Source organism: Amblyraja radiata, chromosome 4 (assembly GCF_010909765.2).
Source record: "Amblyraja radiata isolate CabotCenter1 chromosome 4, sAmbRad1.1.pri, whole genome shotgun sequence".
In the NCBI taxonomy this organism is placed as follows: Eukaryota; Metazoa; Chordata; class Chondrichthyes; order Rajiformes; family Rajidae; genus Amblyraja; species Amblyraja radiata.
Window position 1 is genome coordinate 13,115,142 of NC_045959.1, and position 13,683 is coordinate 13,128,824.

General features: G+C 39.1%; 1 protein-coding gene across 8 annotated transcripts in view; it reads left to right on the plus strand.

Annotated features, from left to right (window-relative positions):
* Positions 1 to 13,683, plus strand: part of cyrib (CYFIP related Rac1 interactor B) — a 149,726-nt gene that overhangs the window by 108,328 nt on the left and 27,715 nt on the right. For 5 of the 8 annotated variants that reach the window (XM_033018994.1, XM_033018992.1, XM_033018993.1 and 2 more), the window contains one exon: positions 7,967 to 8,049. In XM_033018994.1, coding sequence (XP_032874885.1) covers positions 7,977 to 8,049 — 73 coding nt within the window. In that variant the 5' untranslated portion in view covers positions 7,967 to 7,976. Of the gene's footprint in view, positions 1 to 7,322; positions 7,406 to 7,966; positions 8,050 to 13,683 lie in introns of all 8 variants that reach the window. The other 3 variants (XM_033018998.1, XM_033018999.1, XM_033018997.1) reach the window with 2 other exon arrangements.

Genomic DNA, 13,683 nt, shown 5'->3' on the forward strand with positions numbered 1-13,683 from the left:
TAGTAGCTCAATATTTGAAATGTTGTTCGATGGATGTTTAGATTTTAGGGAACCAAGACGATATAGGGTTAATACAAGAAAATGATACAGCCTTGAAAGATCAGCCACAATATTATTGAATAGAAGGATGGGCATGAGGGAATGGTTAGCCTGCTTCTGTTTCTTGTGTCCAATCTGGCCAGTTGTTATGTTGTCTGCCATGCCCTGGTTGCAGGCCTACCAGCAGTTCCTGGATGGCTAAACTCTTCAAAAGAAGCACTTTATTCACCATCAAGCAGAGACATGTGGAGACTGTTTCTAGAGGTTACAGATAGAGTTAGACTTGCCGAGATGGGCAGAATGGCAGGTGTATGCACACAAATAAATGGATGGGCACTGATACTTCTCTAACACGTGCCTGGCTTTTGGAGCCAGAGACTAATATGGGTCTTGAGCCCGAGATCGTGGATTCATTAAAACACCTAAGAACCGGAGATTCATAGACCCTGTCAGATCCAGGCTAGATCTGGATCCACCTCCAGCGCAAGACTACTGGCAGGCACAGACATGCCACTGTGTTTAAGATATAATAATGGTGGACACGTCTGAATCTATATACATCTCTGTACTGTTTCAAAGGGTATAAAGTTCTAATTCCAGTTGCAAAGAGCTATTTTAAAGAGCTAGTACAAGCACAATGAACTGTAAGATTGAATAGAAGGATGCTATAAGTTTGCTGATGACACTGTGGTGGTGGGCCTGATCTCAGACGATGAGAAGGCCTACCGGGAGGAGGTGGCTGATCTAGCACTCTGGTGCCAGGATAACAGCCTCCTCTTGAACATCAAAAAAAACGAAGGAGCTGATCGTGGACTTTAGGAGGGCACATCATCCGAGGACGTACACACCATTGAGGATAAATGGGGATCCTGTGGATAGGGTGAGCTGTTTTAAATATCTGGGAGTCCACATCTCTGAGGATATGACATGGACGTCACACGCCGCAGCACTCGTGAGTAAGGCAAGGCAGCGCCTTTATCACCTCAGGCAATTGAGGAAATTCAGAGTGTCTCCGAGGATCCTCCAGTGCTTCTACGCAGCGGCTGTGGAAAGCATCTTGTCCGGAAATATTACCATCTGGTTTGGGAAATGTTCTGCCCAGGACAAGAAGGCTCTGCAGAGAGTAGTGCGTTCGGCCGAACGCACTATGGGAACTTCACTCGCCCCCCTGCAGGAACTATACATCAGGAGGTGCAACTCCAGAGCCAATAAGATCATGGGAGACCCCTTCCACCCATGCAACGGACTGTTCCAGCTGCTACGGTCAGGCAAACGCCTCCGTTGCCATGCTGTGAGAACGGAGAGGTTGAGAAGGAGTTTCTTCCCAGAGGCCATTCGGACTGAGGGAGAGCAGGAGGAATCACATGGGGAGCAGCGAGAGGATGTTGCAGAACTCTCGTCGGAGAGAGGAGGAGATCTTCTTCAAAGTAGTCATACCTTGAGGAGATTTCGTAATGGGGCAGATGAAATGTGTAGGAAGGAAATTTGCTCCTCTTGTTATTCGGATTATAGACTTACAGTGCCCTCCATAATGTTTGGAACAAAGACCCGTCATTTATTTATTTGCCTCTACTCCACAATTTGAGATTTGTAATAGAAAAAATTACACGTGGTTAAAGTGCACCTTGTCAGATTTCAATAAAGGCAATTTTTATACATTTTGGTTTCACCTAGTAGAAATTACAGCAATGTTTATACATTGTCGTCCCCCCCCATTTCAGGGCATCATAATGTTTGGTACACAGCAATGCCATATAAATGAAAGTAGTAATGTTTGTATTTTGTTGCATATCCTTTGCATGCAATGACCGCTTGAAGTCTGCGATTCATGGACATCAGCAGTTGCTGGGTGTCTTCTCTGGTGATGCTCTGCCAGGCCTATATTGCAGCCATCTTTAGCATATGCTTGTTTTGGGGGCTAGTCCAACTTCACAGTGGCGAATCTGTGGAATTCTCTGCCACAGAAGGTAGTTGAGGCCAGTTCATTGGCTATATTTAAGAGGGAGTTAGATGTGGCCCTTGTGGCTAAAGGGATCAGGGGGTATGGAGAGAAGGCAGGAATGGGATACTGAGTTGGATGATCAGCCATGATCATATCAAATGGCGGTGCAGGCTCGAAGGGCCGAATGGCCTACTCCTGCACCTATTTTCTATGTTTCTATGTCCCCTTCAGTTTTCTCTTCAGCATATAAAAGGCATGCTCAATTGGGTTTAGATCGGGTGATTGACTTGGCCACTCAAGAATTTATCATTTTTTAGCTTTGAAAAATTCCTTTGTTGCTTTGGCCATATGTTTGGGATCATTGTCTTGCTGTAGAATGAACTTCCGGCCAATGAGTTTGAGGTATTTGTTTGAGCAGATAGCATGTGTATAAACTTCAGAATTCATTATGCTACTACCATCAGCAGTTGTATCATCAATGAAGATAAGTGAGCCAGTACCTTCAGCAGCCATACATGCTCAGGCCATAACACCCCCACCACAGATGAGGTGGTATGCTTTAAATCTTGGGCAGTTCCTTCTCTCCTCCATACTTTGCTCTTGCCATCCCTCTGATATAAGTTAACTTTGTTTGATCTGTCCACAAGACCTTTTTCCAGAACTGTGGTTGCTTTTTTAAGTACTTCTTGGCAAACTGTAACCCAGCCATCCTATTTTTGCGGCTAACCAGTGGTTTGCATCTTGCAGTATAGCCTCTGTATTTATGTTCATGACGTCTTCTGCAGACAGTGGTCATAGACAAATCCACACCTCTCCTGAAGAGTGTTTCTGATCAGTTGGACAGGTGTTTGGGGATTTTTCTTCATTATAGAGAGAATTCTTCTGCCATCAGCTGTGGAGGTCTTCCTTGGCCCGCCAGTCCCTTTGCGATTAGTAAGCTCACGTGCTCTCTTTCTTCTTAATGATGTTCCAAACAGTTGATTTTGGTAAGCCTAAGGTTTGACTGATGTCTCCTTAACAGTTTTATTTTTGTTTCTCAGTCTCATAATGGCTTCTTTGACTTTCATTGGCACAACTTTGGTCCTCATGTTAATAAACAGCAATAAACGTTTCCAAAGGTGATGGAAAGACTGGAGGAAAAACTAGGTGCTGAGAGCTCTCTTATACATGCATTAAGGAGGCAATTAAATACACCTGAGCAATTACAATCGCCTGTGAAGCCATGTGTCCCAAACATTAGGGTGCCCTGAAATGGGGGGACTATGTATAAACACAGCTGTAATTTCTACATGGTAAAACCAAAATGGATAAAAATGGCCTTTAATAAAATCTGACAATGTGCACTTTAACCACATGTTATTTTTTTAAATTACAAATCTCAAATTGTGGTGTGCAGAGGCAAATAAATAAGTGATGGGTCTTTGTCCCAAACATTATGGAGGGCACTGTATGAACTGGAGGAAATGCTAGCTATCACAATTGTAAATGAAGGTAGACAAAAATGGTAGAGAAACTCAGCGGGTGAGGCAGCATCTATGGTGTGAAGGAATAGGTGACGTTGCAGCTCGAGACCCTTCTTCAGACTGATATTTATAGCGTTAGACCTTTGACAAATCCCATGATTTCTTGCATTTTTCGGAATACCAAACTCACTTATTGTTTTCCAAGATGGCTTTAGAAAATTGTTTATGTGCTTTGTATTATTTTGCCTGTTTTTCGTTCAATTTTCATCTTTCCACTTTGAGCATAAACTGCACTAAAACTTGGAAGGAAGTAAATTTCACCATGTTTCTGTGATAGTGCTTGCAGGGAATAATGTTTTGTGCATTTACATTAGGCACACTTTTAAACAACATACCAGTCCTGAAAATTGGCAAAATGTGCAATTGAAAATTTGGCCTGTGTTTAAAATGCTGAATTTTCAATATGACCAGTCCGCCAAATGAAGCAGATTTTCAGAAGCAGTTCTCAGAATGCAGGTGTTAAAGTAGCACACATGAAAAATAACTGGTTTAACCACTGATTCATAAATTCAGAGAAAGGTGAGTTGGTCCATACCATGTTCTCTTCCATTCCTTTTTATAGAGTCAAATACTGAAAGACTTGAACAGTAAAGGTACAAATAAGGGACTGGAGCAGGACCCTCAGCCCATCAAGCTTGTCCTGCCAATTAATAAGATCATGGTTGTTCTGATTGTAACAAGTCTGCATTCTGGTGCATCTGCAGTAGTATAGAACAGTAAAGCACAGGGACAACACTTTGGTCCGCAGTGTCTATGCCGAACATGATGCCCAGACCAAATCTTATCTGCCTGCATGTAATCCATAAACCTCCATTACCTGCATATCCACATGTCTATCTTAATGTCCCTTAAATGCCCCCATCTCTCATTAATCTGCCTCCACCATCATCCTTGGCATCTTGTGTCACTTTGTGTATGTAGAAAAAAAAGCTTATTCCCCATATCTGATCCCTTCACCTTAAAGTGATGCCCTTTAGTATTTGATATTTACTTTGATATCTCCTGTATTAATGCCCCTCATAATGGGTTTCCCCTCAACTTCTGTCATTCCAGGGAAAATAATCCAAGTCTGTCCAACCAATTCCTGTAGCTAATGCACTAAACCAGGCATCATTCCTCTGCATGTCAATGCAGAGTTAGGCCATTCAGCCCTTTGAGTTTACTCTGATGACTGATCTATCCATCCCTCTCAAGCCCCTTCTCCTGCCTTCTCCCCATAACCTTGTCTGTGGGCAAGCTAACACATTATCTTGAAGGCCACGATGGCATTGAGAAGTTGCTAAATGACGGTTAATACTTCTGTCATATTTTGTTGCAAGGTCAGTTGTGAAACTTTATCTATTTTATTAGTGTTGTACACTTAAGGGCTTTGTTTAATACACTGGATGAAAGTTGCCGGTAATGGCTAGGAATTCTGATTGGAACCATTGGCATGTTAATCTGTCGTTATGTTCTATCTCTGAAATTCATTGTCTTTTTGTACTTCAAAATATATTTTATTACAAAATGATAACATGTTTATATATACAGAACATACGAGCCAACTCTTCAATTACAAATAATGTTCCATTATGTAATATTTGCACATCAGTTATCATCCATTTACCGTGCATTCAGAAAGTATTCAGACCACTTCACTTTTTCCACATTTTGTTACGTTACAGCCTTATTTTATAATGGATTAAAACATTTTTTTATCATTAATCTACACACAATACACCAGAAAGAAGAAGCGAAAACAGGTGTTTTGAAATTTTGCAAATTAATTAAAAAGAAATAACCGAAATATCACATTACATAAGTATTCAGACTCTTTACTATGACACTCAAAATTGAGCTTAGGTTCATCCTGTTTCCATTGATTATCCTTGAGATGTTTCTACAACTTGAGTGGAGTCCACCAGTGGTAAATTAAATTGATTGGACATGATTTGGAAAGGCACACACCTGTCTATATAAGGTCTCATGGTTAACAGTGCATGCCAGAGCAAAAACCAAGCCATGAAGACGAAGGTATTGTCCGTAGACCTCCAAGACGGAGGCCACTCTTCAGTAAAAGGCATATGACAGCCTGCTTGAAGTTTACCAAAAGGCATGAGAAACAAGATTTTCTGGTCTGATGAAACCAAGATTGAACTCTTTGCCCAGAATGCCAATTGTCACATCTGGAGGATACTGGCACCGCTCATCACCTGGCCAATACTATACCTATGGTGAAGCATGGTGGTGGCAGCATCATGCTGTGGGGATGTTTCTCAGCGGCAGGAACTGGGATACTAGTCTGGATCGCGGGAAAGATGAACAGAGCAAAGTACAGAGAGATCCTTGATGAAAATTTGCTCCTGAGCGTTCTGGAGCAAATTTCCGCCCCACCTCAGAGTGGGGCGGAAGTTCACCTTCCAACAGGACAATGACCCTCGGCACACAGCTAAGACAACGCAGGAGTGGCTTCGTGACAAGTCTGAATGACCTTGAGAGGCCCAGCCAGAGCACGGACTTGAACATGATCGAACATCTCTGGAGGGACTTGAAAATAGAGGGACTTGAAAATAGCTGTGCATCGATACTCCCCATCCAACCTGACAGAGCTTGAGAGGATCTGCAGAGAAGAATGGGAGAAATTACCCAAATACAGATGTGCCAAGCTTGTAGCATCATACCCAAGAAGACTTGAGACTGTAATCGCTGCCAAAGGTGCCTCTAACAAAGTACTGAGCAAAGGATCTGAATACTTATGTAAATGTGATATTTCAGTTATTTCTTTTTAATTGCTTCGTAAAAATTTCTAAACACATGTTTTCACTTTTTTAATTATGCGGTACTATGTGTAGATTGATGATAAAAAAAAGAATTTAATCCATTTTAGAATAAGGCTGTAACGTAACAAAATATGGAAAAAGTGAAGCGGTCTGAATACTTTCTGAATGCACTGTAGAGCCTATGAAGGAGCCCAGTGTTGCTGGGATTTGCCTTCAGCCAATATTATGCTGCAAAGTCACCTTTCATAACCTGCTTCAGACCCTACCTAGCTTATGATTCAGACACCATTGAATTTATTGGAAGGAAGATAATAAGTTGTATTGATTTGTATATTATGGTTTCATGTCAATAACTTTGAACATGTTAATTGGTTTCTTAATATTTTAAATATTTTTAATATTTAATTCTCTCCAATCTTATTAGATTTTGAGTATCTCAATATCAAAGACATTTAAAAAAGACTTTACTTTACTGCATAAGCTGCTTTAATAGAAGGCAAACCACCGCTCCCAGCTTTGCCTGCTATCCAACTTTGTCATGGGTGGTGCCACCACACTGTTGCCTGAAGTCTTGTCAAGTCTAGACCTTGCTGCACGACTTGGCAGTGTGGTGGGCCAATTGAGACGGGCTCCTTCAGCCCAGGTAAGTCAAGGCATGTTTGAGTGGTTATTGTAGGCAGGATCCAGTTGATGCAGTCCAATGTTTGTGCATGTTGGTTTAAGAATGTAAGAAGAAATCATGAATTTATATGTTTGAACGCAATTTGATGTATTGCATTCTCTTATAACTGATTCATCGTTTTTCTGATCTGGTGGATGATCTTGCATTGCATTATTGTCAGTCTAAGTTAACTATCGTACTGAGGATTTGTGTAAATGTTTTTTTGAGAAAAAACAAATGATCATGCTGAGACCTTGTTTCTAGGAAGTATGATTTGACATCAGCAAATCCTTGCCCAGCCCCAAAGAGTGGGTGGAGCTTCAAGAACCTGGCCTTAACTGAATCCAGGACCTGACTGAGAATTGTTCAAACTAAATGATTTACCATTTTATTTTTAGGTTTGCTGACATGGGTAATCTGATTAAGGTGCTAACCAGGGACATAGACCACAATGCTTCACATTTTTTCTTGGATTTTGAAAGTAAGTTTAATCCTTCACAGCTGGTGTATACAAAATATGTTCTGTCTCACCAGAGTGAAGGCCAGTGCAGGATTTAAAAAATGCACGTAAAAGCAGGATACTATCACTTAACAATGGTTGCATGATCTCTCCATTGTGGCTGCAAACTTCATCCCATGTGTTTTCTTTTGGAAAATCTTTTATTTGCTATTATTTAAAAAATCTTTTTAAATCCCATTCACTGATTCTCAGGTCCTTTTGTCAGTGTGGCTGTTATGTCTGCAAACAGTTTTTAACTCCTTCAGCTCTATGACTACGGGGAAGGGGATAAACGTTAGTGACATCTGGTACATGCCGCTACTTACAATGTAACAAGAAAACCACGCAACCTTTCGAGTTTAAACAGTTGGCACAGCTGGTAAAATGCTTTACCTGTAGATAGTATAAACAATGTGAGCTGACAGTGGATTTTTTTCACATGGCTTGCAGTCTTTAAAAGTCTATCTATTAATTGCTCCTTACTTTGGGCTGTTCTACATTTAGGGGAAAAAAACATTTTTTTCTTCCTTCTTGTCTCGGCAGGTATCTTAACATGGGGAACCTTCTTAAAGTTTTGACATGCACAGATCTTGAGCAGGGGCCAAATTTTTTCCTTGACTTTGAAAGTGAGAATGCTCTTTATTTTATATTCATTTACTGCTTGAAATACTGCATCGGTTTTACATTGAATTTGTGTTTGATGCATGTTTAAGTTATTTTTAATTAGTAAAGCGGAAAGGGCCAGAATTTTTTTTTTTTCCTAATTTGATTTGATCACTAATTTCTTATTATTGCACGATGGGATCAAACTATATTGCACAGTAGATGTGGCTGACTGGTGAATATGGATGACCAAAATGTCACCATACTTTAAACAACTTATTCTCTCTTTTTACAAATCAGAATGGATGTTCTATATGCAGCTAATTTGTCTAACAACCAGTTCAATTGAGAAATGTGATTGTATTTTATTTAACTAATATTTTTTTTGACCTGGTACAGTAAAGCTGTACTTTATTTTGGTACTTTATTTAGACCAACAAGTAAGCCTTTCGGTCTTTTTTTTTAGGGCCTTCACATGTTGTCCAGTCAGTCTCATCTACCCATCTTCATTTGATTTATTTTGTCTGGCATCTTTTTAGTTTGACTTGCAGAAATATACAAAGCATGCTGAACAAGAGACTGAAATAAACTGTCACATAATTGCTCTGGAGCTCCATGTCTCCTTTTCCTAGTTGCTGATGTTTCTGAATATCAATTGCTTCTTTGTAGTCTTTCTGAACATAGTGTGCATATTGATGGCTGCATCTGAATGCTGATTGCACCTATTATACAATATTTTTATTAAATCTGCGGCAAAACATCACTTAAGTACAGGCACCATGTAGTACACTTGTCAAAGGTCATTTGGTGTACACAATCAATAATTTGCTATCCCTTATGGGTCTCTGGCTGTGTCAATCAACCTGCCTCGGTGAAAAGATCATTTGATACGTAGGAAAAACCCACTATTCGGTGAAGGAACAATTACTTATTCACGCTGGGTGTTGTCCTCATTGACTAAATAAGTCTAGTTTATGACCTTTGCTGCTGTGGGATCTGCTGTAATAATGCTGAGGCAGTAATGAAATTGATAGGGCTGATTACAATCTTTTATCTAACAACATTTAATGGCTGGCAGGCTCGAATAACATCTTTCTATGACGCTGTCGGCTTCTGATAGATGTATGAGCAGCTTCGTGTTTAATACTTTTCTTTAAGGCATGGACTTAAATGAGATGCTTTTTACAGCCATATTGCGAACTCCCGTGAATTCAGTTGAAAACGAAATCTGCTGACGTCCTCATGCACCACTATCTCCTAAATCTTTAACAACATGGTGCCTGTACTTATTTATTTTGCTCCCTGAGCATTTAGCTAAAACATAGAATAATCTTATGAACTGTTGCTACATTGTTGCATGTTCTTTGTGGATTTGTTTGTATCATTGTTTGTTGCACTGTTTAGGATTGGGATGAAGGAAAATTGTTTGTTTTTAAAAAATTGTGAAAATACTTGACATTGTTCTAAATAGTTTTAAAGTTTTGTGATTACTGTTTTCTCCATGATAGTTTCCACTATGAACGATATCTACTGATTTAAATATAATGTTTCCAATAAATTCTAGAGTGTTTGCCAGTCTGTAGAATATCTGAACAAAAACAGTGGCTTTGCATTCACATTTCCTCATCTCCTTTCCTAATTCCTTTCCTATTTGGTTGCGGGTCACAACCAAAGTGGCAGCACTGAAGGTCAATCTATGGTTGAACAGTTTGGAGAGTATCCACATCAATTAGAGTTTGTGATCAAAGTTAGCTCTGGGTTGCCCCTTTTCAAATTTATGTCATGGAATTAAAGCATTGGATGCTGATGGAATGATATCAACGAAGTCACATTGCAGGACAGATTCTGCAGCAAATGTGGTACCAACCATGTGTAATTGCACAGAAACACATGTTTTGATTGATTTATTTACACTTCATTTCTTCAGTGGCTGAGGGCTGTTATTTGAAAACCACATTAATGACCTGTTTGGGAAAACTACCCTCATCTATTGTGTTCTGAAATATTATTGCAATTTCTTCCATAGCAGAATAGATACTGAAAATGTATAATGCTTCTACTTTGGAAAGGGGGCTGCAGCTCTAGTGCAAAATAAATGTACTGAGAAGGCTTATTGTTAATTTAGATTTAACCAGCACTTTGAACGTGAATTGCACAATAAATTCAAGATTTGTAGGGATTGAGATTTTTTTTTTGTTAACTTGACTGATCACTCGAATGCAAAGACATTTCCCCATATGATATATTAATGTAGTATTCAGATGGTCGATCTAAGTGGAGCTTCTCCAGCCATTGAAAGATAAATGTATGGCCTAGTTTTACATTTCTGAACAACCATGTCTTTTGCTACAATGGGTTTTGAAATCTATCCTGCTAGAGGATTTTCCTTTAAATACCTCTTCCACTGAAAAAGTATTACTAAGGATTTCCAAACCAAGTGGACCTTTGAGGTTTGGCCGTCTCTATTGCAATAAAAAGGAGTCACTTGGACATTATTCTAAGTGTGTGTTCACAGAACCATCTAGATTATTGATCTGCATGTTAAAGTAAAAGTGAGCTCAGACAGTAACATTTTCCCTCTTTGGCTGATTTGGATGGTAAATATTTAACAATTACAATTCCTATTACTTAATACTAATTCAAAATATATATCTGATTGTAAGTAGCTGATTCTGTCAATATGAGAAATGAGCCAATGTGGTTGATGTAAGATTAAGCTCCATTAGGGAAAAGCTACTCACCAAACCATTGGAATTTGGGGATTCATCTCACCCCTAACTAAGATCCATTATATATACATGTATGTATATATAGATTGCTTTCATTGTTTGTAAACAAATGCTGTTGTCTTTGTTTTATTGTACTGTGCTTTTGCTTCATTTCAGTAAAATTGTCTGGCTTATTAATCTACTAAATTTGCATTATTTGAATATGATCCCTTATATAAGAAAGATTAAAGTGCAATGTTTAAATCTGACAATTCTATCCTTGTTCAATACAGCTGAGAGGTAATATTTAATGATGTGCTTACAATAGAATGGTGCTTCATTGTGTAATATGGCCGTAAGCTATTCTGCATGCTAAATGTATATTTCTGATGCTTAGTGCAATGATTATTCTAGCTTGCATTAACCTGAAATCATTTATATTTGCATCTCATAGAATAAGTTTAAAGAGTATACATGATTCCTTTGGATGCCATAAATTATATGGGTCATATCTGTAGCTGTTCATTGTGCACATATTTTACAATCTTCGGTATTTCTGATTTTCATTGAAAAATGCCAAAGACTGTTCTTCAATCTTGTTTTCACAAACCAAAATATTTGGCAACGTTTTTCAAAGAATTAAATAAAAACAGAAAGCCTGCTGTTCCAATGGAGCTAACGTTTTCCCCACATTACTAAAAGCAAATCGTTTTTTACTAACTTTGGTCAACAGCCCTATTGCCTGTCATATTACAATCATTCATATTAGTTGCATCAGCAATATTTATTTTAAATTACAGATGAAATATTGCATATTCCAGTACCTTTTTTTATATCCATATATTAATGGTTGTTATTTGGATAAAATGTCAATTCAAGTTAAATCATCCATGTGCTGGTTTTAATAAGCACTGTTGTCTTCTGATAATTGTTTGATCCTACAGTGTATTTACAGACAAAACAATTAACAATTGAAACCCTTGAGCATAATCTTTTTACAATTCTCTGGCCATAGAAGAAGATTCTGAAGAAGGCAAATCTAACATTTTAAAATTTGAGCTGCAAGTCCATTTTAATTGCTAATGGTCCAATAGAACTGTTCAGAGTGATCATGAATCTATTAAAAAGTGATTAAGAAATATATTTAAGTAACTGGAATGTTTTTCATAGAACGTGGAGTAATAAATGACTTATTGATGTATGGAAGCTTTAGTTTTAATTATTTTAAATCACGTTTCAAAATTTGGAACATTGGTAGTCTAAAGTTTCTATTAAAGTTTGTGTGTTCATATATGCCTCATTATGTAGTCAAAGAGTGATACAGTGTGGAAAAAGGCCCTTCAGCTCAACTTGCCCACACCAGCCAACAATGTCCCAGCTACACTAGTCCCACTTGCCTGCGCTTTGTCCATATCCCTCCAAACCCTGTCCTATCCATGTACCTGTCTAACAGTTTCTTAAACGATGGGATAGTCCCAGCCTCAACTACCTCTTCTGGCAGCTTGTTTTATAGACCCACCATATTTTGTGTGAAAAAAGTTACCTCTCTGATTCCTAATAAATCTTTTCCACCTTGAACCTATGTCCACTGGTTTTCGATTCCCCTACTCTGGGCAAGAGACTCTGCATCTACCCAATCTATTCCTCTCAGGATTTTGTACACTCTTAAAATCTTTACAGTAAATAACTAATTATTTGAAAAAGACTCTCCAACATTGGGAACATGTTTCCTGCCTCTAGCGTGTCCAAACCGTTAATAATTTTATGTTTCAATAAGAAACCCTTTCATCCTTCTAAATTCCAGAGTATACAAGACCAGCGGTTCCATTCTCTCAGCATTTAACCGTCCCACCATCCCGGAAATTAACTGTGAACCTACACTGCACTCCCTCAATAGCAAGAATGTCCTTCCTCAAATTTGGGGACCAAAACTGCACACAATACTCCAGGTGTGGTCTCACTAGGACCCTGTACAACTGCAGGACCTCTTTGCTCCTATACTCAACTCCTCTTGTTATGAAAGCCAACATGCCATTCGCTTTCTTCACTGCCTGTTGTACCTGTATGGTTACTTTCATTGACTGATGAACAAGGACCCCCAGATCCCGTTGTACTTCCCCTGTTCCCAACTTGACACTATTTAGATCATAATCTGCCTTCCTGTTTTTGCTACCAAAGTGGATAACCTCACATTTATCCACATTAAACTGCATCTGCCATGCATTTGCCCACTCACGCAACCTGTCCAAGTCACCCTGCATTCTCATAGCATCCTCCTCACAGTTCACACTGCCACCCAGCTTTGTGTCATCTGCAAATTTGCTAATGTTACTTTGAATCCCTTCATCTAAATCATTGATGTATATTGTAAATAGCTGCGGTCCCAGCACCAAGCCTTGCGGTACCCCACTAGTCACTGCCTGCCATTCTGAAAGGGACCCGTTAATCCCTACTGTTTGTTTCCTGTCTGCCAACCAATTTTCTATCCATGTCAGCACTCTACCCCCAATACCATGTGCCCTAACATTGTCCATTAATTTCCTATGTGAGACCTTATCAAATGTTTTCTGAAAGTCCAGGTGCACTACATCCACTGGCTCTCCCTTGTCCATTTTCCGAGTTACATCCTCAAAAAATTCCAGAAGATTAGTCAAGCATGATTTCCCCTTCGTAAATCTGACCAATCCAACTCGGACTAATCCTGTTACTGCTGTCCAAATGTGCCGCTATTTCATAGTTTATGATTGACTCCTGCATCTTCACCACCACCGATGTCAGGCTAACTGGTTTATAATTCCTAATTTTCTCTCTCCCGCCTTTCTTAAAAAGTGGGATAACATTAGCTACCCTCCAATCCACAGGAACTGATTCTGAATCTATAGAACATTGGAAAGTGATCACCAATGCGTCCATGATTTCTAGAGCCACTTCCTTAAGTACCCTGGGATC